The sequence below is a fragment of the Spea bombifrons genome, chromosome 7 (assembly GCF_027358695.1).
Source record: "Spea bombifrons isolate aSpeBom1 chromosome 7, aSpeBom1.2.pri, whole genome shotgun sequence".
In the NCBI taxonomy this organism is placed as follows: Eukaryota; Metazoa; Chordata; class Amphibia; order Anura; family Pelobatidae; genus Spea; species Spea bombifrons.
In genome coordinates this window covers 46252029-46279638 of record NC_071093.1, presented here as the reverse complement: position 1 = coordinate 46279638, position 27610 = coordinate 46252029, and the positions used below count along the sequence as shown (strand labels likewise).

The following is a 27610-nucleotide window of genomic DNA, read 5'->3' as shown; positions in this document are numbered from 1 at the left end:
TGAGACTTGCAGTCCATCCAGCTGGGGAGCCGTCGCTTCTCCTCTGTACAAAACACTAAAGATTAGAAGCCAATAAAATGTCATTGAAACCCACAACCTGGCGGCAGATCGGCCCCTGCCGGCCCCCCGTCTAGTCTGTAAAGACTGAAACCTTAATCAGTTGTTGGTCTCGTCTTCAGGAGCCGTATGTCTATCCCATGCATGTTTAATCCCTCACTGTATTACCCTCTACCACTTCTGCTGGGAGGCTGCTCCACTTATCTACTCCCCTCTCATTAAAGTAAATCTAAGGTATCTGAGGGAGGAATTATGGTCTCTATAACATGTGAAAACTACCCAAGCATATGAAATGATGTCCTGCGGATGGGCAAAGGGCCATGGGGGGGGGGGTGTTCCTGCAAAATGCCCCATGGAAGGGCCACACCGTATGAATGTAAAGGGACCTCTCAGCTTCTACATTATATTATATATACATCATATAATAATAATAATAATATACGTTGAAGTGAATAGGAAGCTGTCCCTTTGTGGCTATTTGCTGCCCCCTGGTGGGCACTGCTGCACATAGCTCTGGATTCCACCTACTAGTTTAGTGTCCATTCCCTGTCCCTACTACCCCTGGGCATTGCATCTCAGTATATACCGTAATAAATGCCGCGCACGTTTCTGCCGCTTGCTTCCTGCTTTATCATTAAATTTGCTGAATAAAGATTTTGCAAATAGTTTTTTGCTGTTAATAATCTTGGTTTTGAAATTTTGCATTAACATTGAAAAGAAAGTTTCTTTTTTAATATTTTTTACGATATTCCTGTGATTTAAATAAAAATAACTTGGGGAAAATAAGAGAATCATGTGTAACCTGCCGGCAGATCGGCCCCATCCGGCCCCCCGTCTCGTCGCCCGTTCCACCTGCTGTAACGACTCAAACCTTAATCAGTCTTTTACCTATCCCATGAATGTTTTAATCCCCTCGCTGTATTACCCTCTACCGCTTCTGCTGGGAGGCTGTTCCACTGATCCACCACCCTCTTAGTAAAGTAAATAAAAAGTAACTCTCTGTAAGTCAGCCTCCTATATCCCAGGAATGCAAATAAAACACGCGTTGAAAACAGATCTTATCATTTATTTCTTACCAATCCAACGAGGCACTTGTGCAATAAGACAGACACGACCCTGCGCTGCGAAGCTTACACTCTAACGTGGTGTGGGGTGGAATGTGCCATAATTGTCATTTTTTGGGAGGGCGCCCAGCTTCAGAGCCTGCTGAGAGAACAGAATGCGAGCGTGGGGTGTAGTGTGAGCCCGGACCGCGGGCCAGGAGGGAGAAGCCGTGTCCGGAAATGGTGGGAAACGAAACGTTTCTGGGCCAGACGGATGAGTCCGCGCTGCTCGGCAACGCTCCACGAAGGGTTAAAAAACAAAAAAGCATCTGTCCCTGCGTCCAGCGCAGGTATATACACCTATATATATATCTATACATCCTCCGTACATATATATACATGTATAAAGTGCACGGGTAGCAGCGTCCCCCGCCGTCTCGGGTAGGAAGATCCCACGGAGGCGGTCTGCGAAGAGGGGGTGAAACAGAGTCGTCGCTGGGACTGCAGAGCGTTGCGCCCCCTGCTGCTCGCTCACTAACACTCGCCCACCTTCAGTGTATGAGCAGCGCCTCCGCCGAGTGGGCGCCCGTCTCTTCGATGGGGGCTGTCGAGTAAGCAGAGAACACACAGATATAAGAGGAAGGAGCGGGGGTCCACAGACCGTGGGAATTCTGATACACACTCAAAGGGTTAAGCTCCTAGAGCCTGCCCCTCTAGGACTAGTGTCCGTACTCACTGGTGAACTTGCTTTTCCTGCGGCAGTGGGTGAGATACACGGTGACACTCAGGATAACAACGATGAGAGCGAACCCAAGAGCTGACAATCCGATAACCAGCAGCAGGGGGAAGAACGGCTGCTTTTCTGGGCTCTCACCTGCAACCAACCACAAATTAGTCACCGACCGTCACACGCTCTCGTAATATCAGTGACTGTCTCTCTCTGTTACGCTCTCGTAATATCAGTGACTGTCTCTCTCTGTTACGCTCTCGTAATATCAGTGACTGTCTCTCTGTTACGCTCTCATAATATCAGTGACTGTCTCTGTTACGCTCTCCTAATATCAGTGACTGTCTCTCTGTCTGTTACGCTCTCGTAATATCACTGACTGTCTCTGTTACGCTCTCGTAATATCAGTGACTGTCTCTCTGTTACGCTCTCGTAATATCAGTGACTGTCTCTGTCTGTTACGCTCTCGTAATATCAGTGACTGTCTCTCTCTGTTACACTCTCGTAATATCAGTGACTGTCTCTGTCTGTTACGCTCTCGTAATATCAGTGACTGTCTCTCTGTTACGCTCTCGTAATATCAGTGACTGTCTCTCTCTGTTACACTCTCGTAATATCAGTGACTGTCTCTCTGTCTGTTACGCTCTCGTAATATCACTGACTGTCTCTGTTACACTCTCGTAATATCAGTGACTGTCTCTCTGTCTGTTACGCTCTCGTAATATCAGTGACTGTCTCTCTGTTACGCTCTCGTAATATCAGTGACTGTCTCTCTCTGTTACGCTCTCGTAATATCAGTGACTGTCTCTCTGTTACACTCTCGTAATATCAGTGACTGTCTCTCTGTTACGCTCTCGTAATATCAGTGACTGTCTCTGTCTGTTACGCTCTCGTAATATCAGTGACTGTCTCTCTCTGTTACACTCTCGTAATATCAGTGACTGTCTCTGTCTGTTACGCTCTCGTAATATCAGTGACTGTCTCTCTGTTACGCTCTCGTAATATCAGTGACTGTCTCTCTCTGTTACACTCTCGTAATATCAGTGACTGTCTCTCTGTTACGCTCTCGTAATATCAGTGACTGTCTCTCTCTGTTACGCTCTCGTAATATCAGTGACTGTCTCTCTCTGTTACACTCTCGTAATATCAGTGACTGTCTCTCTCTGTTACACTCTCGTAATATCAGTGACTGTCTCTCTCTGTTACACTCTCGTAATATCAGTGACTGTCTCTCTCTGTTACACTCTCGTAATATCAGTGACTGTCTCTGTCTGTTACGCTCTCGTAATATCAGTGACTGTCTCTGTCTGTTACGCTCTCGTAATATCAGTGACTGTCTCTCTGTTACGCTCTCGTAATATCAGTGACTGTCTCTGTCTGTTACGCTCTCGTGGCTGTCTCTTACATGTCTGGCAGAAGTCGCTCTTGCTGGATTGCTCGCAGATCACGCACTCCATGCACCTCCCGAGGTCCGAGCTCCACGAGCGTCCAGAGGGGCAAGAGACACCTGGGGAGGAAATACTCAGCATCAGTATACGGAGCGCACTGTCGGCATGGATATACTCAGCATCAGTATACGGAGCGCACTGTCGGCATGGATATACTCAGCATCAGTATACGGAGCGCACTGTCGGCACGGATATACTCAGCGGCACTATACGGAGCGCACTGTCGGCACGGATATACTCAGCGTCACTATACGGAGCGCACTGTCGGCACGGATATACTCAGCGTCACTATACGGAGCGCACTGTCGGCACAGACCCCTGGCAGTGTGGGACAGCTGCGATTATATAATACATTTATATCCTGCTAGTGATGTCATGGCTGACTCGTGGGGATGATGTCACGCGTGTTCTCAGGTCCTGTCCGTGTTTATATATAGCAGGGAATGCTCTGCAGGCTCAGCAAATACCCCGCGTGATCACCCCCTGTGACTCAGACCCCCCCGGCCTGACCTCCGCCCCCCCCCCCACAGCCCGGCCCGCCGATGCCCCTCGAGTTTTTCTCTAAAATTCCCGATGCGAAAATCATCTTTCCGCTCGGCCGGTAATCGTCCATTTGTCTGCTAAGGAATTAAATAAAGATGGGCCTACACACAATATGAGTACAGGAAATAGAAAGAAATATCTGGGGATATGGTTACCATGGATCACCCACGCACCTTCCATGCCAACCATATGTAATTAGTTAAATAACCCATTTTTTATTGCTTAAAAACGTATAAACGATACCATGTATATAATAGGGAAGGAAAAAAGGGGGAATAAGGCCAATGATGTACGACTGATGGACGAATGTGGATAAGTAATTAACATCTATTTGACTCCTTATTTTCGGTATTATTATAATTTAAACTAGCTAATATATTTGAGCATTGTTTCAATGATTTATATATTAGAGGCTGTATGATTCTCTGTAACATTCATATTTGAGCTAAATAATATCGAAATACTTACACGAGGTAAATGACAGCGGAATGCGTCAGAGAATACAGATATATCCCTTCTATTTACTAATATAACAGTAATCTACAATTTATACAAAATCCTAATATGCATAAAACCACAGGAATTAATAGAGCTGAAATAAGGAACCATACAAACATTATGCACTAACCTTATGTATGTTCCAGTTTGTTTCCTTATTTATGTAATTTGTATGTATTTATAAAAAATAATAATAAAAAAAAAAAATTATTAAATAAAGATGGGCGAGCTGCCGCGATGATGTCACTTCCTGTGTCTTTTGGTCGGGCTCTAAAAATGGCTCGTGGGCAAATGTAACCACAGGAGGGCTTCCCTGACCTCTGCGCGACCCCGCAGTTACCCCGGGCGATTTCTAGAGTCCAGGGGTATTTTTATTTCTGCTCTACACCCTGCAGTCTCTCTCTCCTCTACACCCTGCAGTCTCTCTCTCCTCTACACCCTGCGGTCTCTCTCTATCCTCTACACCCTGCGGTCTCTCTCTATCCTCTACACCCTGCGGTCTCTCTCTATCCTCTACAGCCTGCGGCCTCTCTCTCTCTCCTCTACACCCTGCGGTCTCTCTCTATCCTCTACACCCTGCGGTCTCTCTCCTCTACACCCTGCGGTCTCTCTCTCTCCTCTACACCCTGCGGTCTCTCTCCTCTGCAGTCTCGCTCTCTCTATATCCTGCTGTCTCTCTCTTGCTGTATATGCTACGGTCTCTCTCTCTCTCCCCTGCAGTCTCTCTCTCTGGGCGGTCTCGAGCTCCCACTCACATACCAACCTGAGTATTCACTGGTTATGACTCATGGGGTAGTGAGAGGGCAGGAAAGAAAGAGAAGAAGGAGAAAAGGAGTTAGAGGGGGGGGGCGCTGCCGCTCCTCTCGCTCCCTTCTCAGGCTCTTTTCTGTCTCTTTTCTGCCCCCTCCCTGGGTGAGTCACACATCGGTCTCATACTCAGCTGGTGAGGTCAGGAGCTAAACTGGGAGGACTGAAGGGGGAGAGACAGTGAGGGGAGACGAGAGAGAGACGTGAGAGAGAGAGACGTGAGAGAGAGAGACGTGAGAGAGAGACGTGAGAGAGAGACGTGAGAGAGAGACGTGAGAGAGACGTGAGAGAGAGACGTGAGAGGGAGAGACGTGAGAGAGAGAGACGTGAGAGAGAGAGACGTGAGAGAGAGAGACGTGAGAGAGAGAGACGTGAGAGAGAGACGTGAGGGAGTGAGACGTGAGAGAGAGACGTGAGAGAGAGACGTGAGAGAGAGAGAGACGTGAGAGAGAGACGTGAGAGGGAGAGACGTGAGAGAGAGAGACGTGAGAGAGAGAGACGTGAGAGAGAGAGACAGCGAGAGAGAGACGTGAGAGAGAGAGACGTGAGAGAGAGACGTGAGGGAGTGAGACGTGAGAGAGAGACGTGAGAGAGAGAGAGAGACATGAGAGAGACGTGAGAGAGAGAGACGTGAGAGGGAGACGTGAGAGAGAGAGAGAGACGTGAGAGAGAGAGACGTGAGAGGGAGACGTGAGAGGGAGACGTGAGAGGGAGACGTGAGAGAGAGACGTGAGAGAGAGACGTGAGAGAGAGAGACGTGAGAGAGAGAGACAGCGAGAGAGAGACGTGAGAGAGAGAGACGTGAGAGAGAGACGTGAGGGAGTGAGACGTGAGAGAGAGACGTGAGAGAGAGAGAGACATGAGAGAGACGTGAGAGAGAGAGACGTGAGAGGGAGACGTGAGAGGGAGACGTGAGAGGGAGACGTGAGAGAGAGACGTGAGAGGGAGACGTGAGAGAGAGACGTGAGAGGGAGATGTGAGAGGGAGACGTGAGAGAGAGACGTGAGAGAGAGATGTGAGGGAGTGAGACGTGAGGGAGTGAGACGTGAGAGAGAGACGTGAGAGAGAGAGATGTGAGAGAGAGACGTGAGAGAGAGACGTGAGAGGGAGACGTGAGAGAGAGACGTGAGAGGGAGACGTGAGAGAGAGACGTGAGAGAGAGAGATGTGAGAGGGAGACGTGAGAGAGAGACGTGAGAGGGAGATGTGAGAGAGAGACGTGAGGGAGTGAGACGTGAGAGAGAGACGTGAGAGAGAGAGATGTGAGAGAGAGACGTGAGAGAGAGACGTGAGAGGGAGACGTGAGAGAGAGACGTGAGAGAGAGAGATGTGAGAGGGAGACGTGAGAGGGAGACGTGAGAGAGAGACGTGAGAGGGAGATGTGAGAGAGAGACGTGAGGGAGTGAGACGTGAGAGAGAGACGTGAGAGAGAGAGATGTGAGAGAGAGACGTGAGAGAGAGACGTGAGAGGGAGACGTGAGAGAGAGACGTGAGAGAGAGATGTGAGAGAGAGACGTGAGAGGGAGACGTGAGAGAGAGATGTGAGAGAGAGACGTGAGAGGGAGACGTGAGAGAGAGAGATGTGAGAGAGAGACGTGAGAGAGAGACGTGAGAGGGAGACGTGAGAGAGAGACGTGAGAGAGAGAGATGTGAGAGGGAGACGTGAGAGGGAGACGTGAGAGAGAGATGTGAGAGAGAGACGTGAGAGGGAGACGTGAGAGAGAGAGATGTGAGAGAGAGACGTGAGAGAGAGACGTGAGAGGGAGACGTGAGAGAGAGACGTGAGAGAGAGAGATGTGAGAGGGAGACGTGAGAGGGAGACGTGAGAGAGAGATGTGAGAGAGAGACGTGAGAGGGAGACGTGAGAGACGTGAGAGACGTGAGAGGGAGACGTGAGAGAGAGAGACAGCGAGAGAGAGACGTGAGAGGGAGACGTGAGAGAGAGACGTGAGAGAGAGAGACGTGAGAGAGAGACGTGAGAGAGAGAGAGACGTGAGAGAGAGACGTGAGAGAGAGACGTGAGAGAGAGACGTGAGAGAGAGACGTGAGAGAGAGACGTGAGAGAGTGTCGGTGACAGGACCGACTTCACTAATTCCTAGAACATGTTGCATAAAATCTGGAATGGTTTAATCAGATTCCCGGTTTCCGGCTCCCCCTCGGGCCGCTGCGTGGGCCGCCCCGTGTTTAGGCGTGTATTTATACCTGCAGCACTGTCACACGCGTGCGCGTAATATGTCCGGGTCATGATATATCCAGTTATTATTCCGCCTCTAGGCATCTTACAGACGTATAGAAACTGACTGTCCTCTGAAACCTGCAATTTCTACCTAGGGACGTCAGCTCAACCCACTGCCGCTCCCTACCACCTCTGCTGGAAGGCCATTCTATGCATCCATAGCTGGCACTAAAGGAGGAGATACAGATGGGTTTGCGGGGTCCCCTGAGACCCGTTGAACTCCGTGTTGTCTCCTGCCATGACATGGGCTGAGGGCCTGGAGTTCTGACCTCATAAACTGGCACATGCGCCGCTCCGGAGCTTCGCCCAAAACTCTGTATAAGAAATAACTCCCCCCTGCAGCGCTCTTCCCTACAGTGTCTCCTCCTCAGTACATCCCTACACAAATATATATATATCCATATACCGTATATATATATACATCCCTACGCAAATATGTATCCATATACCGTATATATATATATATACATCCCTACGCAAATATATATCCATATACCGTATATATATATATACATCCCTACACAAATATATATCCATATAGCGTATATATATATATATACATCCCTACGCAAATATATATCCATATACCGTATATACATATATATACATCCCTACGCAAATATATATCCATATACCGTATATATATACATCCCTATACAAATATATATATATCCATATACCGTATATATATATATACATCCCTACGCAAATATATATACATATACCGTATATATATATACATCCCTACGCAAATATATATCCATATACCGTATATATATACATCCCTACGCAAATATATATATATCCATATACCGTATATATATATATACATCCCTACACAAATATATATCCATATAGCGTATATATATATATATACATCCCTACGCAAATATATATCCATATACCGTATATACATATATATACATCCCTACGCAAATATATATCCATATACCGTATATATATACATCCCTATACAAATATATATATATCCATATACCGTATATATATATATACATCCCTACGCAAATATATATACATATACCGTATATATATATACATCCCTACGCAAATATATACATATCCATATACCGTATATATATATATACATCCCTACGCAAATATATATATCCATATACTGTATATATACATCCGTACTCCGCAGCGCTGTACAATGTGTTATTATTTATATATCGCCGTCATACTCCGCAGCGCTGTACAATGTGTGTTATTATTATTTATATATCGCCGTCATACTCCGCAGCGCTGTACAATGTGTGTTATTATTATTATTTATATATCGCTGTCATACTCCGCAGCGCTGTACAATGTGTTATTATTATTTATATATCACCGTCATACTCCGCAGCGCTGTACAATGTGTTATTATTATTTATATATCGCCGTCATACTCCGCAGCGCTGTACAATGTGTTATTATTATTATTTATATATCGCCGTCATACTCCGCAGCGCTGTACAATGTGTGTTATTATTATTATTTATATATCGCCGTCATACTCCGCGGCGCTGTACAATGTGTGTTATTATTATTATTTATATATCGCCGTCATACTCCGCAGCGCTGTACAATGTGTTATTATTATTATTTATATATCGCCGTCATACTCCGCAGCGCTGTACAATGTGTGTTATTATTATTTATATATCGCCGTCATACTCCGCAGCGCTGTACAATGTGTTATTATTATTATTTATATATCGCCGTCATACTCCGCAGCGCTGTACAATGTGTTATTATTATTTATATATCACCGTCATACTCCGCAGCGCTGTACAATGTGTTATTATTATTATTTATATATCGCCGTCATACTCCGCAGCGCTGTACAATGTGTTATTATTATTATTTATATATCGCCGTCATACTCCGCAGCGCTGTACAATGTGTGTTATTATTATTATTTATATATCGCCGTCATACTCCGCGGCGCTGTACAATGTGTGTTATTATTATTATTTATATATCGCCGTCATACTCCGCAGCGCTGTACAATGTGTTATTATTATTATTTATATATCGCCGTCATACTCCGCAGCGCTGTACAATGTGTTATTATTATTATTTATATATCGCCGTCATACTCCGCAGCGCTGTACAATGTGTTATTATTATTATTTATATATCGCCGTCATACTCCGCAGCGCTGTACAATGTGTGTTATTATTATTTATATATCGCCGTCATACTCCGCAGCGCTGTACAATGTGTGTTATTATTATTATTTATATATCGCCGTCATACTCCGCAGCGCTGTACAATGTGTATTATTATTATTTATATATCGCCGTCATACTCCGCAGCGCTGTACAATGTGTGTTATTATTATTTATATATCGCCGTCATACTCTGCAGCGCTGTACAATGTGTTATTATTATTACTTATATATCGCTGTCATACTCCGCAGCGCTGTACAATGTGTGTTATTATTATTTATATATCGCCGTCATACTCCGCAGCGCTGTACAATGTGTGTTATTATTATTTATATATCGCCATCATACTCCGCAGTGCTGTACAATGTGTTATTATTATTTATATATCGCCGTCATACTCCGCAGCGCTGTACAATGTGTTATTATTATTTATATATCGCCGTCATACTCCGCAGCGCTGTACAATGTGTGTTATTATTATTTATATATCGCTGTCATACTCCGCAGCGCTGTACAATGTGTTATTATTATTTATATATCGCCGTCATACTCCGCAGCGCTGTACAATGTGTGTTATTATTATTTATATATCGCCGTCATACTCCGCAGCGCTGTACAATGTGTGTTATTATTATTTATATATCGCCGTCATACTCCGCAGCGCTGTACAATGTGTTATTATTATTATTTATATATCGCCGTCATACTCCGCAGCGCTGTACAATGTGTGTTATTATTATTATTTATATATCGCCGTCATACTCCGCAGCGCTGTACAATGTGTGTTATTATTATTTATATATCGCCGTCATACTCCGCAGCGCTGTACAATGTGTGTTATTATTATTTATATATCGCCGTCATATGCCGCAGCGCTGTACAATGTGTTATTATTATTTATATATCGCCGTCATACTCCGCAGCGCTGTACAATGTGTTATTATTATTTATATATCGCCGTCATACTCCGCAGCGCTGTACAATGTGTGTTATTATTATTTATATATCGCCGTCATACTCCGCAGCGCTGTACAATGTGTGTTATTATTATTATTTATATATCGCCGTCATACTCTGCAGCGCTGTACAATGTGTTATTATTATTATTTATATATCGCCGTCATACTCCGCAGCGCTGTACAATGTGTGTTATTATTATTTATATATCGCCGTCATACTCCGCAGCGCTGTACAATGTGTGTTATTATTTATATATCGCCGTCATACTCCGCAGCGCTGTACAATGTGTTATTATTATTTATATATCGCCGTCATACTCCGCAGCGCTGTACAATGTGTTATTATTATTATTTATATATCGCCGTCATACTCCGCAGCGCTGTACAATGTGTGTTATTATTATTTATATATCGCCGTCATACTCCGCAGCGCTGTACAATGTGTTATTATTATTTATATATCGCCGTCATACTCCGCAGCGCTGTACAATGTGTTATTATTATTATTTATATATCGCCGTCATACTCCACAGCGCTGTACAATGTGTGTTATTATTATTTATATATCGCCGTCATACTCCGCAGCGCTGTACAATGTGTGTTATTATTATTTATATATCGCCGTCATACTCCGCAGCGCTGTACAATGTGTGTTATTATTATTTATATATCGCCGTCATATGCCGCAGCGCTGTACAATGTGTTATTATTATTTATATATCGCCGTCATACTCCGCAGCGCTGTACAATGTGTTATTATTATTTATATATCGCCGTCATACTCCGCAGCGCTGTACAATGTGTGTTATTATTATTATTTATATATCGCCGTCATACTCTGCAGCGCTGTACAATGTGTGTTATTATTATTTATATATCGCCGTCATACTCCGCAGCGCTGTACAATGTGTGTTATTATTTATATATCGCCGTCATACTCCGCAGCGCTGTACAATGTGTTATTATTATTATTTATATATCGCCGTCATACTCCGCAGCGCTGTACAATGTGTGTTATTATTATTTATATATCGCCGTCATACTCCGCAGCGCTGTACAATGTGTGTTATTATTTATATATCGCCGTCATACTCCGCAGCGCTGTACAATGTGTTATTATTATTTATATATCGCCGTCATACTCCGCAGCGCTGTACAATGTGTGTTATTATTATTTATATATCGCCGTCATACTCCGCAGCGCTGTACAATGTGTGTTATTATTTATATATCGCCGTCATACTCCGCAGCGCTGTACAATGTGTTATTATTATTTATATATCGCCCTCATACTCCGCAGCGCTGTACAATGTGTGTTATTATTATTTATATATCGCCGTCATACTCCGCAGCGCTGTACAATGTGTGTTATTATTATTATTTATATATCGCCGTCATACTCCGCAGCGCTGTACAATGTGTGTTATTATTATTTATATATCGCCGTCATACTCCGCAGCGCTGTACAATGTGTGTTATTATTATTTATATATCGCCGTCATACTCCGCAGCGCTGTACAATGTGTGTTATTATTATTATTTATATATCGCCGTCATACTCCGCAGCGCTGTACAATGTGTTATTATTATTATTTATATATCGCCGTCATACTCCGCAGCGCTGTACAATGTGTATTATTATTTATATATCGCCCTCATACTCCGCAGCGCTGTACAATGTGTGTTATTATTATTTATATATCGCCGTCATACTCCACAGCGCTGTACAATGTGTGTTATTATTTATATATCGCCGTCATACTCCGCAGCGCTGTACAATGTGTTATTATTATTTATATATCGCCCTCATACTCCGCAGCGCTGTACAATGTGTTATTATTATTATTTATATATCGCCGTCATACTCCGCAGCGCTGTACAATGTGTGTTATTATTATTTATATATCACCGTCATACTCCGCAGCGCTGTACAATGTGTGTTATTATTATTTATATATCGCCGTCATACTCCGCAGCGCTGTACAATGTGTGTTATTATTATTTATATATCGCCGTCATACTCCGCAGCGCTGTACAATGTGTGTTATTATTATTTATATATCGCCGTCATACTCCGCAGCGCTGTACAATGTGTGTTATTATTATTTATATATCGCCGTCATACTCCGCAGCGCTGTACAATGTGTGTTATTATTATTTATATATCGCCGTCATACTCCGCAGCGCTGTACAATGTGTTATTATTATTATTTATATATCGCCGTCATACTCCGCAGCGCTGTACAATGTGTGTTATTATTATTTATATATCGCCGTCATACTCCGCAGCGCTGTACAATGTGTGTTATTATTATTTATATATCGCCGTCATACTCCGCAGCGCTGTACAATGTGTTATTATTATTTATATATCGCCGTCATACGCCGCAGCGCTGTACAATGTGTGTTATTATTATTATTTATATATCGCTGTCATACTCCGCAGCGCTGTACAATGTGTTATTATTATTTATATATCGCCGTCATACTCCGCAGCGCTGTACAATGTGTGTTATTATTATTTATATATCGCCGTCATACTCCGCAGCGCTGTACAATGTGTGTTATTATTATTATTTATATATCGCTGTCATACTCCGCAGCGCTGTACAATGTGTGTTATTATTTATATATCACCGTCATACTCCGCAGCGCTGTACAATGTGTGTTATTATTTATATATCGCCGTCATACTCTGCAGCGCTGTACAATGTGTTATTATTATTATTTATATATCGCCGTCATACTCCGCAGCGCTGTACAATGTGTTATTATTATTTATATATCGCCGTCATACGCCGCAGCGCTGTACAATGTGTGTTATTATTATTTATATATCGCCCTCATACTCCGCAGCGCTGTACAATGTGTGTTATTATTTATATATCGCCGTCATACTCCGCAGCGCTGTACAATGTGTTATTATTATTTATATATCGCCGTCATACTCCGCAGCGCTGTACAATGTGTGTTATTATTATTTATATATCGCCGTCATACTCCGCAGCGCTGTACAATGTGTTATTATTATTTATATATCGCCGTCATACTCCGCAGCGCTGTACAATGTGTTATTATTATTTATATATCGCCGTCATACTCCGCAGCGCTGTACAATGTGTGTTATTATTATTTATATATCACCGTCATACTCCGCAGCGCTGTACAATGTGTTATTATTATTTATATATCGCCGTCATACTCCGCAGCGCTGTACAATGTGTGTTATTATTATTATTTATATATCGCAGTCATACTCCGCAGCGCTGTACAATGTGTTATTATTATTTATATATCGCCGTCATACTCCGCAGCGCTGTACAATGTGTTATTATTATTTATATATCGCCATCATATTCCACAGCGCTGTACAATGTGTTATTATTTATATATCGCCGTCATACTCCGCAGCGCTGTACAATGTGTGTTATTATTATTTATATATCGCCGTCATACTCCGCAGCGCTGTACAATGTGTTATTATTATTATTTATATATCGCCGTCATACTCCGCAGCGCTGTACAATGTGTTATTATTATTTATATATCGCCGTCATACTCCGCAGCGCTGTACAATGTGTTATTATTATTTATATATCGCTGTCATACTCCGCAGCGCTGTACAATGTGTGTTATTATTATTTATATATCACCGTCATACTCCGCAGCGCTGTACAATGTGTGTTATTATTATTATTTATATATCGCCGTCATACTCCGCAGCGCTGTACAATGTGTGTTATTATTATTTATATATCGCCGTCATACTCCGCAGCGCTGTACAATGTGTGTTATTATTATTTATATATCGCCGTCATACTCCGCAGCGCTGTACAATGTGTGTTATTATTATTTATATATCACCGTCATACTCCGCAGCGCTGTACAATGTGTGTTATTATTATTTATATATCGCCGTCATACTCCGCAGCGCTGTACAATGTGTTATTATTATTATTTATATATCGCCGTCATACTCCGCAGCGCTGTACAATGTGTTATTATTATTTATATATCGCCGTCATACTCCGCAGCGCTGTACAATGTGTGTTATTATTATTTATATATCGCCGTCATACTCCGCAGCGCTGTACAATGTGTTATTATTATTTATATATCGCCGTCATACTCCGCAGCGCTGTACAATGTGTGTTATTATTATTATTTATATATCGCCGTCATACTCCGCAGCGCTGTACAATGTGTGTTATTATTATTATTTATATATCGCCGTCATACTCCGCAGCGCTGTACAATGTGTGTTATTATTATTTATATATCACCGTCATACTCCGCAGCGCTGTACAATGTGTTATTATTATTTATATATCACCGTCATACTCCGCAGCGCTGTACAATGTGTGTTATTATTATTTATATATCGCCGTCATACTCCGCAGCGCTGTACAATGTGTGTTATTATTATTTATATATCGCCGTCATACTCCGCAGCGCTGTACAATGTGTGTTATTATGATTTATATATCGCCGTCATACTCCACAGCGCTGTACAATGTGTGTTATTATTTATATATCGCCGTCATACTCCGCAGCGCTGTACAATGTGTTATTATTATTTATATATCGCCGTCATACTCCGCAGCGCAGTACAATGTGCATTAATGTATGTGTTTATTGTCCGTGTCTGTCCCGTTCTGTTCCCGTGTTACCGGTTGGGTCTGTCCTATTGTATGCCGGTGTCTGTTGTATCCCTGAATGCCAAGGGCTGGGGCAGCAGTGCATGGTTTTGCCCCGGGGTTATGGGTAATCGTATGTTATCACACCCCAGCAGTGAAAGGGTTTCCAGGGTGCAGGAGGGGCAGGTGAGCCAAATGGAAAGGTATTAGTGTGGGGGGGCTCTGTCTGAAGGGTACATTTCAACATTCTTTCATAAAGGATGTCATATCTTGGCAGCCAATCAGAACAGAACTAGGGGCGTGGTTTCCTAAGCATCATGAAGCTGTTCATTCATGAAAATGCAGAAGAGATGGGGAGGGGGGTAAAATGTATCAGAGGGAGAAAGGAGAGGGGGGGTCTGACAAAATCTATGGGGGAGAGAAGGGGCGGGGTACGGTACAGTGTATCGGGGGGAGGACATGCCCTTAAGGGGGGGGTAACCCGGTCCAGGTCTCTGCCGAGTATCTCTGGCTTTCTCACACAGCTTATATCGCTATTAACCCCTTTTTTGCTCTTAGTATTACGCTGTCAGTCACCCGACTCACCATTAACCCCATAATGCACCAAACCACTCAAACAATTAAACCGGACCCCCCCTTCAGCCCACCCGTAGCAGGGTCCCCAGTCCCTCCACTCACCTGGATCAGGTTCCCCTCGGCAAAGCTCCACGAGGACCAGCAGCACCAAAGTGACCAGTGTTTGCCTCATTGTGTCGTCTCAGCCTGGCCCGTGGCAGACGGTGGCCCCTGCAGAGCGATCTTCTGGCTGCACTAAGTTTAGAAGCCACCTGCTGCTGATGGCCCTCGGTTTGGTGGCCCTAGGCTGTCGGTGGTCCTCGGTTTGTTGTCCCTGGGTTGTCGGTTGAGTGGCCCTCTGCTCTCGGTGACCCTCGGTTGAGTGGCCCTCTCTGGGTGTCACTTGCCACGTGTGGAGCGAGCCGGCCGTCCCTGTCTCCTTCCCTCTCTTCTCCAAGGAATGACTGAGTCACCCTCCCGGGTCCTGCCAGTGCTCGGGCTGTCTGAAGGAATGAGTGAGTCACACCCCCCCTGTCTGGATCCTGCCTATTCCATGCGGCTCCTTCCCTCCTCCTTCCACTATCACTCGCTCCACTCTCTATTCCTCCACTCTCTATTCCTCCACTCTCTCTATTCCTGCACTCTCTCTATCCCTCCGCTCTCTCTATTCCTCCGCTCTCTCTATTCCTGCACTCTCTCTATTCCTCCACTCTCTCTATTCCTCCACTCTCTCTATTCCTGCACTCTCTCTATTCCTCCACTCTCTCTATTCCTCCACTCTCTCTATCCCTCCACTCTCTCTATTCCTGCACTCTCTCTATTCCTCCACTCTCTCTATCCCTCCGCTCTCTCTATCCCTCCACTCTCTATTCCTCCACTCTCTCTATTCCTCCACTCTCTCTATCCCTCCACTCTCTCTATTCCTATTCTCTCTCTATCCCTCTCTTCCTCACTCTCCCTTTCCTTATTCTTTTCACTTACTCTCTTCCCTTCTCTTTATTTTCCTTTCTCTCTGTCCTCCTCTCTCTCTCTCTGTCTCTCTCCCTCTCTCTCTCTCTCCCTCTCTGTCTCTCTCCTGAGTGACTCAGCCTGGCAGTGGCTACCGGTTCTCTCTCCCCTTTTCCTTTTTTCCGCCCCCTGGCCCGTGACGAACCCAAAAGGAAGGGAGGCGGAGAATGGACGGAGTAGAGAGGAGGCGGAGGGAAGGGTTGGGGGGTGAATAGAGGAATGAAAGGAAGGGGTTACAAAGTGCAATGGGGCACAGAGAAAAATTATAAGGGGGGGCAGAAAGTGATAGAGGGGGTAGAAGGCAGGGATCTCATAAGGGGGGGGTAGAAGGCGGGGATATAATGGGGGACACATGTATGTATTTGCATGTTGGGTTTTGAGCTGGCACCAGCGGTGGGTCCGGTGGATCCCCGGTTGCCATGGTTACAGAAGGACTTAGTATCCAATAATAACTATTGTTACTTTACTTTATTATCAGTAAACCTGCCGGCCCTGAACTTTCGTCTGCGTCACGCGGTGTGTTTTAAGCCTGTGATGTACTTGGTTGCGCAAGAACGGAATCCCCGGCCGACCCGGGTCTGTCAGGGAATGCAGGAAGCGGAAATTAACCGCCTGGGATCATAAATACCCCAGATCTGCCCAGAGAGGCGTTTGGTAGCCACGAGGGACCCTGTCTGGGTCCAAACCCACCTCCAGTATGATTAATGATTAATGGACAGCAGCACTTCCACCTTATAGCCACCAGGGGGGGCGCGCGCACCGCATTTCTTTAGACGCTTCCCACTTCCTCGGTGCCATTGGCCCCAGGGGTCCCCTGGAACTCAATGAGGACCCCCATAGCATGATATGGGGGGATTACAGTTTTATTAAGCGTTCTCTTTAACCAAAGAGAAAATATTTAGGGGTCAGCTAAGCAGGACATTAGGTGTTTGTATGTTTGAGATGCCGTTAGCGTGTGTGTGCGCGTGTTACTGTAGGGTGTTTCAGTGGGTGCCCTTAGACTCCCTGTTATTACCATTTGTGTCTACAGATGGCGCCAAAGATTGTGCTCCCCCTACTGCAGGGGATCCGAGATCTACTTTGGGTATCAGCCAATCAGATACCTGCCCTAAATAAGGCTTCATTAAAACATCCACCAAAGCGCTGTATACAGTAATATAACCCCCAGCACTGTATACAGTAATATAACCCCCAGCACTGTATACAGTAATATAACCCCAGCGCTGTATACAGTAATATAACCCCCAGCGCTGTATACAGTAATATAACCCCCAGCACTGTATACAGTAATATAACCCCCAGCGCTGTATACAGTAATATAACCCCCAGCGCTGTATACAGTAATATAACCCCCCAGCGCTGTATACAGTAATATAACCCCCAGCGCTGTATACAGTAATATAACCCCCCAGCGCTGTATACAGTAATATAACCCCCAGCACTGTATACAGTAATATAACCCCCAGCACTGTATACAGTAATATAACCCCCAGCGCTGTATACAGTAATATAACCCCCAGCGCTGTATACAGTAATAACCCCAGCACTGTATACAGTAATATAACCCCCAGCGCTGTATACAGTAATATAACCCCCCAGCACTGTATACAGTAATATAACCCCCAGCGCTGTATACAGTAATATAACCCCCAGCGCTGTATACAGTAATATAACCCCCCAGCGCTGTATACAGTAATATAACCCCCAGCGCTGTATACAGTAATATACCCCCAGCGCTGTATACAGTAATATAACCCCCAGCGCTGTATACAGTAATATAACCCCCAGCGCTGTATACAGTAATATAACCCCCAGCACTGTATACAGTAATATAACCCCCCCCAGCGCTGTATACAGTAATATAACCCCCAGCGCTGTATACAGTAATATAACCCCCCAGCGCTGTATACAGTAATATAACCCCCAGCGCTGTATACAGTAATATAACCCCCCCAGCGCTGTATACAGTAATATAACCCCCAGCGCTGTATACAGTAATATAACCCCCAGCGCTGTATACAGTAATATAACCCCCAGCACTGTATACAGTAATATAACCCCCAGCGCTGTATACAGTAATATAACCCCCAGCACTGTATACAGTAATATAACCCCCCAGCGCTGTATACAGTAATATAACCCCCAGCGCTGTATACAGTAATATAACCCCCAGCGCTGTATACAGTAATATAACCCCCAGCACTGTATACAGTAATATAACCCCCAGCGCTGTATACAGTAATATAACCCCCAGCGCTGTATACAGTAATATAACCACCCAGTGCTGTATACAGTAATATAACCCCCGGCGCTGTATACAGTAATATAACCACCCAGCGCTGTATACAGTAATATAACCCCCAGCACTGTATACAGTAATATAACCCCCCCAGCACTGTATACAGTAATATAACCCCCAGCGCTGTATACAGTAATATAACCCCCCAGCGCTGTATACAGTAATATAACCCCCAGCGCTGTATACAGTAATATAACCCCCAGCGCTGTATACAGTAATATAACCCCCAGCGCTGTATACAGTAATATAACCCCCCAGCGCTGTATACAGTAATATAACCCCCAGCGCTGTATACAGTAATATACCCCCAGCGCTGTATACAGTAATATAACCCCCAGCGCTGTATACAGTAATATAACCCCCAGCGCTGTATACAGTAATATAACCCCCAGCACTGTATACAGTAATATAACCCCCCCCAGCGCTGTATACAGTAATATAACCCCCAGCGCTGTATACAGTAATATAACCCCCCAGCGCTGTATACAGTAATATAACCCCCAGCGCTGTATACAGTAATATAACCCCCAGCACTGTATACAGTAATATAACCCCCCCAGCACTGTATACAGTAATATAACCCCCAGCGCTGTATACAGTAATATAACCCCCCAGCGCTGTATACAGTAATATAACCCCCAGCGCTGTATACAGTAATATAACCCCCAGCGCTGTATACAGTAATATAACCCCCAGCGCTGTATACAGTAATATAACCCCCCAGCGCTGTATACAGTAATATAACCCCCAGCGCTGTATACAGTAATATACCCCCAGCGCTGTATACAGTAATATAACCCCCAGCGCTGTATACAGTAATATAACCCCCAGCGCTGTATACAGTAATATAACCCCCAGCACTGTATACAGTAATATAACCCCCCCCAGCGCTGTATACAGTAATATAACCCCCAGCGCTGTATACAGTAATATAACCCCCCAGCGCTGTATACAGTAATATAACCCCCAGCGCTGTATACAGTAATATAACCCCCCCAGCGCTGTATACAGTAATATAACCCCCAGCGCTGTATACAGTAATATAACCCCCAGCGCTGTATACAGTAATATAACCCCCAGCGCTGTATACAGTAATATAACCCCCAGCGCTGTATACAGTAATATAACCCCCAGCGCTGTATACAGTAATATAACCCCCAGCGCTGTATACAGTAATATAACCCCCCAGCGCTGTATACAGTAATATAACCCCCAGCGCTGTATACAGTAATATAACCCCCAGCGCTGTATACAGTAATATAACCCCCAGCACTGTATACAGTAATATAACCCCCAGCGCTGTATACAGTAATATAACCCCCAGCGCTGTATACAGTAATATAACCCCCAGCGCTGTATACAGTAATATAACCACCCAGTGCTGTATACAGTAATATAACCCCCGGCGCTGTATACAGTAATATAACCACCCAGCGCTGTATACAGTAATATAACCCCCAGCACTGTATACAGTAATATAACCCCCAGCGCTGTATACAGTAATATAACCACCCAGCGCTGTATACAGTAATATAACCCCCAGCACTGTATACAGTAATATAACCCCCAGCGCTGTATACAGTAATATAACCCCCAGCGCTGTATACAGTAATATAACCCCCAGCGCTGTATACAGTAATATAACCACCCAGCGCTGTATACAGTAATATAACCCCCAGCACTGTATACAGTAATATAACCCCCAGCGCTGTATACAGTAATATAACCCCCAGCGCTGTATACAGTAATATAACCCCCAGCACTGTATACAGTAATATAACCCCAGCGCTGTATACAGTAATATAACCCCCAGCGCTGTATACAGTAATATAACCCCCAGCGCTGTATACAGTAATATAACCCCCAGCGCTGTATACAGTAATATAACCCCAGCGCTGTATACAGTAATATAACCCCCAGCGCTGTATACAGTAATATAACCCCCAGCGCTGTATACAGTAATATAACCCCCCCAGCGCTGTATACAGTAATATAACCCCCCCAGCGCTGTATACAGTAATATAACCCCCAGCGCTGTATACAGTAATATAACCCCCAGCGCTGTATACAGTAATATAACCCCCAGCGCTGTATACAGTAATATAACCCCCAGCGCTGTATACAGTAATATAACCCCCAGCACTGTATACAGTAATATAACCCCAGCGCTGTATACAGTAATATAACCCCCAGCGCTGTATACAGTAATATAACCCCCCAGCGCTGTATACAGTAATATAACCCCCAGCGCTGTATACAGTAATATAACCCCCAGCGCTGTATACAGTAATATAACCCCCAGCACTGAATACAGTAATATAACCCCCAGCGCTGTATACAGTAATATAACCCCCAGCGCTGTATACAGTAATATAACCCCCAGCGCTGTATACAGTAATATAACCCCAGCGCTGTATACAGTAATATAACCCCAGCGCTGTATACAGTAATATAACCCCCAGCACTGTATACAGTAATATAACCCCAGCGCTGTATACAGTAATAACCCCAGCACTGTATACAGTAATATAACCCCCAGCGCTGTATACAGTAATATAACCCCCAGCGCTCTATACAGTAATATAACCCCCAGCACTGTATACAGTAATATAACCCCCAGCGCTGTATACAGTAATATAACCCCCAGCGCTGTATACAGTTATATAACCCCAGCGCTGTATACAGTAATATAACCCCAGCGCTGTATACAGTAATATAACCCCCAGCACTGTATACAGTAATATAACCCCCAGCGCTGTATACAGTAATATAACCCCCCAGCGCTGTATACAGTAATATAACCCCCAGCGCTGTATACAGTAATATAACCCCTGCGCTGTATACAGTAATATAACCCCCAGCGCTGTATACAGTAATATAACCCCAGCGCTGTATACAGTAATATAACCCCAGCGCTGTATACAGTAATATAAACCCCCAGCGCTGTATACAGTAATATAACCCCAGCGCTGTATACAGTAATATAACCCCCAGCGCTGTATACAGTAATATAACCCCAGCGCTGTATACAGTAATATAACCCCAGCGCTGTATACAGTAATATAACCCCCAGCGCTGTATACAGTAATATAACCCCAGCACTGTATACAGTAATATAACCCCCAGCGCTGTATACAGTAATATAACCCCAGCGCTGTATACAGTAATATAACCCCAGCACTGTATACAGTAATATAACCCCCCAGCACTGTATACAGTAATATAACCCCCAGCGCTGTATACAGTAATATAACCCCCAGCGCTGTATACAGTAATATAACCCCCAGTGCTGTACACAGTAATATAACCCCCAGCGCTGTATACAGTAATATAACCCCCAGCACTGTATACAGTAATATAACCCCCCAGCACTGTATACAGTAATATAACCCCCCAGCACTGTATACAGTAATATAACCCCCCAGCACTGTATACAGTAATATAACCCCCCAGCGCTGTATACAGTAATATAACCCCCAGCGCTGTATACAGTAATATAACCCCCAGCGCTGTATACAGTAATATAACCCCCAGCGCTGTATACAGTAATATAACCCCCCAGCGCTGTATACAGTAATATAACCCCCCAGCGCTGTATACAGTAATATAACCCCAGCACTGTATACAGTAATATAACCCCCCAGCACTGTATACAGTAATATAACCCCAGCACTGTATACAGTAATATAACCCCCCAGCGCTGTATACAGTAATATAACCCCCAGCGCTGTATACAGTAATATAACCCCCAGCGCTGTATACAGTAATATAACCCCCAGCGCTGTATACAGTAATATAACCCCCCACGCTGTATACAGTAATATAACTCCCAGCACTGTATACAGTAATATAACACCCCAGCACTGTATACAGTAATATAACCCCCAGCGCTGTATACAGTAATATAAGCCCCCGGCGCTGTATACAGTAATATAACCCCCAGCGCTGTATACAGTAATATAACCCCCCAGCGCTGTATACAGTAATATAACCCCCAGCGCTGTATACAGTAATATAACCCCCCAGCGCTGTATACAGTAATATAACCCCCAGCGCTGTATACAGTAATATAACCCCCAGCGCTGTATACAGTAATATAACCCCCAGCGCTGTATACAGTAATATAACCCCCAGCGCTGTATACAGTAATATAACCCCCCAGCGCTGTATACAGTAATATAACCCCCAGCACTGAATACAGTAATATAACCCCAGCGCTGTATACAGTAATATAACCCCAGCGCTGTATACAGTAATATAACCCCCAGCGCTGTATACAGTAATATAACCCCAGCGCTGTATACAGTAATATAACCCCAGCGCTGTATACAGTAATATAACCCCCAGCACTGTATACAGTAATATAACCCCAGCGCTGTATACAGTAATATAACCCCCAGCGCTCTATACAGTAATATAACCCCCAGCACTGTATACAGTAATATAACCCCCCAGCGCTGTATACAGTAATATAACCCCTGCGCTGTATACAGTAATATAACCCCCAGCGCTGTATACAGTAATATAACCCCCCAGCGCTGTATACAGTAATATAACCCCTGCGCTGTATACAGTAATATAACCCCCAGCACTGTATACAGTAATATAACCCCCCAGCGCTGTATACAGTAATATAACCCCCAGCGCTGTATACAGTAATATAGCCCCCAGCGCTGTATACAGTAATATAACCCCCCAGCGCTGTATACAGTAATATAACCCCCAGCGCTGTATACAGTAATATAACCCCCAACGCTGTATACAGTAATATAACCCCCAGCGCTGTATACAGTAAAATCGGTGGGAGACAAAACCCTGGTTTGATATCTTTTCGTGCCAATAAACTCCCTTTATCTGCAGACCCGGACCCTCCGTCGCTGTCAGTCATGTGATATTTTGGGTGACTTTCCCGGCTCAAACCCCACACTGAGCTGATGCTTTATGGCGATGCTAATGAAGTCCCTTCCTCCATAGACTTTTATTAGTCAGAGAGTCTGGCTGTGTGATTAAGACTGAGCCATTCTATTGTTTCCCACAGGCAGTATGATAAGGAGTCGGGGGGGGTTTAGTAGATCGGGGGTCGGATAACAGAGCGAGAATCATACAAACGGCTGATATGCAGCTGCTGGAAAACTTTATATTATGGGGCAAAAACTACAACTGGGGCACAAAAGAAAACAGAAACATTCTTGAACGTCTATTTTATCCTAATAAAAACTGGTGGTAGATCCGGTTAACGGATAGGAAAATGACACTAATTGTGTGCGGTGCCACGAATGTAAACAGACTACACGCATCTTGAAATGGTGAGGCAGAAGTTTTCACTGGGATTGAACTCTTATCGACCTACACGGGGGTGTCGTCATGGCTACGGGGTACGATGAGATAATGACACCCGCTATACAACCCAAACACCACACACACCGCAGCCAGCGCCGCAGAGAGAGACCCTAAAAGATAGAGAGACATCCGCTTCTCCGCAGGGAACCTCACCAAGCAGGTGTAAGGCCCGGGGCACAAATCCGTGGCACAGGTAAAAGCCTCGCCAGATACCAGGGGCAGGTGCCACCAGAGCAGGATGTATAGGAAGGCCAGTTCCCCCGCCAGCCGCAGAAGAACGCAGCCCAGGTAGAGAGACAGCAAGGTCTTCTGTTGGTGGAAATCCAGAATCACGTCCTTGTGGACTATCTCTGAGGACCATGCGCCGGTCAGAACCCCGTCCACCGGAGCGGCTTTCTTCTTCACCGCCCTCTTGGTGAGGTTGTGTCTGAGTTGGGAGGTAAAGAGCTCCATGAGAAGCAGGGACACCACGAAAAACACGTAGCAGGAGTTCCACGCAGACACGACCGGCACGTTGAAGTGCCAGCTGAAGCAAGCTTTCCGGCAAAACTCCGAGGAGTTGGCGCCACGGCACTCAAAGTCTAGATCCAATCGACCCCAAGGGATCTCTGACACATAGAGGGCCAGTAATCGGACCACCGCAAAGCCAAACCACATGGTGCGGCCGCTGTAGTCTGTGGTGGCCTCTATCGCTGTGCGGAGGATTGGGATAAGGCCTGTGACCATAGCCATGACTGTGAAGAGAAGATCATTGAAATGTGAGCAGCGCCCTCCCGGTAAATAACTCTCCAACTGCTCAACCTCAACGGGAACGGATTTTAGAAGCCCACTGGACCACCCGGCCAATCTATGTTACACCTTTTAGTACCAGGGAACATATTATTGGCTCCAATATTTTAAATCCTAGGGGGAAGGAATTAACTTACACACCTCCCACTTCCTGACCAGTAAACTCCAGCTCAGGAAGTGCTTTAGGGAGCATGTGCGGGGCAAAATGATTCCCCCAGTCCTCTGAGAATAGGAGAATAAGAAAGCCGGTGTCCCCATTTCCTTAAATCAGAGCAGCCTAAGGGGGGCCCGGATGATTAATTCCTTTAAACCCGAGGACCAGGCCCTGAGGCACAAAAAGGCCAGTGCCACGGGTGACATGGGGTAATTTTTGTTAAAGGTGTCGTTCCACATAGACGTCTTTCCCCAGCATTCCTTGTCTCTTATCTTATGATGTCCTGCATGTTGTTCTGTATCTTCTTAATCAATCTCTGACCTCACAAACGGGGCATTACCTATACGATCTGCTACTGCAAAGCGTCCTCACTCTCTGAGAGAGAGAGAGAGAGAGAGAGAGAGAGAGAGAGAGAGAGAGAGAGAGAGAGAGAGAGAGAGAGACACCCAGACACACTAACACACCCAGACACACTAACACTTACACACCCAGACACACTAACACACCCAGACACACTAACACTTACACACCCAGACACACTAACACACCCAGACACACTAACACTAACACACCCAGACACACTAACACACCCGACACACTTACACACCAGACACACTTACACTAACACACCCAGACACACTAACACTTACACACCCAGACACACTAACACACCCGACACACTTACACACCAGACACACTTACACTAACACACCCAGACACACTTACACACCCAGACACACTCACACTTACACACCCAGACACACTCACACTAAGACACCCAGACACTATGCAGGTGACTTACTCTACGTGACGTCGCTGCCGTCTCCAATGCTGCAGTAATACCGCGGGGTCATGTAAAATTATGCTGCTGAACCCCCCTACATCCACCAACCCAGCAGTTTCCGGGACAAAAAATGTAAATCTGAGACTTGGGACTTCCTCTTTATTACGGGACTGTCCTGGTGAACCCGAGAAGGTTGGCAACCCTACTCTCTTCACACAAAACAGCTCACTCTCTTCACACCTATCACACAAAACAGCTCACTCTTCACACCTATCACACAAAACAGCTCACTCTCTTCACACCTATCACACATCATAACTCACTCCCTATCACCGGCCAGTACATGCACAACCAGGTGGGCGTGGCTGTAGGCTGCTCTGATGCAAAACATAGGGGAGGGGCTTCGGAAGAATGACAGGATTCTGTTTCTAGGCAACTGTTGTATTTCAATAGACTTTTCCATTGGACGTGGCCCGTGGAGGGGATGCTATAACTGACATGGAGTTCTAGGTTAAGAAGGGTTTTCTTGGTAACTCACCTGCTCCGGCGTCCGAGACGAATAATAAATAAATATTATGGGTCCTGCTGGATGTAGATGGACGTCGGTCCTCCGATATCTGATCGTAGTTTACAGCTCACGAGGTCACCGCCAAGTATGTGTATTAGATCGTCAGCTTCTCTGGTTAAAGCACCGTGACACAATGTAGCTATAAGATCAGAGAATAGGCCGCGTTGGGGAGAAAATGGGATCTTTGGGGAGCGTCCATACCCTGCGGCGTTAGTTGAGCCTCTCAGCACCGCATGACATTGTGGTGCAGTGGATTGTCAGCTCTTCTGCAGAATCCCTTTTTTTGGTATGCAGATTAGAGCGCCAGCTCTGCAGAACAGAGACCCTACAAAATGACTGTGACTGGACCTGCCTGCGCCCAGGGGTCGGTCCCTGTAACGCCTGACGTGTTTGCCTCCCCTACTCATATTTCATTAAAAGAAGAAAATGTGGTTATTCCAGTTTCTGTGGCGTGTTAACCCTTCGCGTAGACATACCTCGGGGCTATTAAACTTGCCAAACCCTTTCACATATAGAACACAACATGTACTCCTGGGTAGATAGGCAGGGTAGCTAAGGGGTTAAGTACACAGTTACCCCAATGAGTGGAGTGGAAAATGGTTAAAAAATAATGGGGGTACCTGCTTTCATATAGCCCCAGTGGGTATAGCTGTTAACCCTTTCCGTGACAGAGGTGGGGATGGGGTATTTGGCTCTGCGTGATGAGTTCATGGCATTTGTGCCATAAGCAGCCTGCGCCACCTATGACATCACGCAAACTGGACTGGGCCCGGCGCCGGCCCAATGATTTAGGAGATAAAACCCAAAAGCAGGGAAAAATGCTTTATTTTATAAAATATATTTAACATTTATCATAGATTAAAAAAAAAAACTTTTTAACGTGGCGAAGGCCTTTATTGTACGAATTCCGACAAAAATAGCGTGTTTTGTGTTTCTCCTGTCGCAATTTTCATTAATTTCATTAATTTTTTAAGAATCCCAGA

The 27610-nt window shown here is 45.0% G+C and overlaps 2 protein-coding genes across 2 annotated transcripts; both read right to left on the bottom strand.

Moving 5' to 3' along the window:
• Positions 1 to 1542: 1542 nt before the first annotated feature.
• TNFRSF12A (TNF receptor superfamily member 12A) lies at positions 1543 to 15996 on the bottom strand. Its single transcript, XM_053470613.1, has 4 exons — positions 15809 to 15996; positions 3233 to 3334; positions 1837 to 1974; positions 1543 to 1704 (listed from the first exon to the last, which is right to left on the bottom strand). The coding sequence occupies exons 1-4, from the start codon at positions 15876 to 15878 to the stop codon at positions 1652 to 1654; spliced, it is 363 nt and encodes a 120-aa protein (XP_053326588.1). The 5' UTR covers positions 15879 to 15996; the 3' UTR covers positions 1543 to 1651.
• An 8126-nt stretch (positions 15997 to 24122) lies between these two features.
• LOC128501197 (uncharacterized) lies at positions 24123 to 27026 on the bottom strand. The gene is made up of 2 exons (XM_053470594.1): positions 26598 to 27026; positions 24123 to 25066 (listed from the first exon to the last, which is right to left on the bottom strand). The coding sequence occupies exon 2, from the start codon at positions 25062 to 25064 to the stop codon at positions 24339 to 24341; it is 726 nt and encodes a 241-aa protein (XP_053326569.1). The 5' UTR covers positions 25065 to 25066; positions 26598 to 27026; the 3' UTR covers positions 24123 to 24338.
• Between the last annotated feature and the right edge of the window lie 584 nt (positions 27027 to 27610).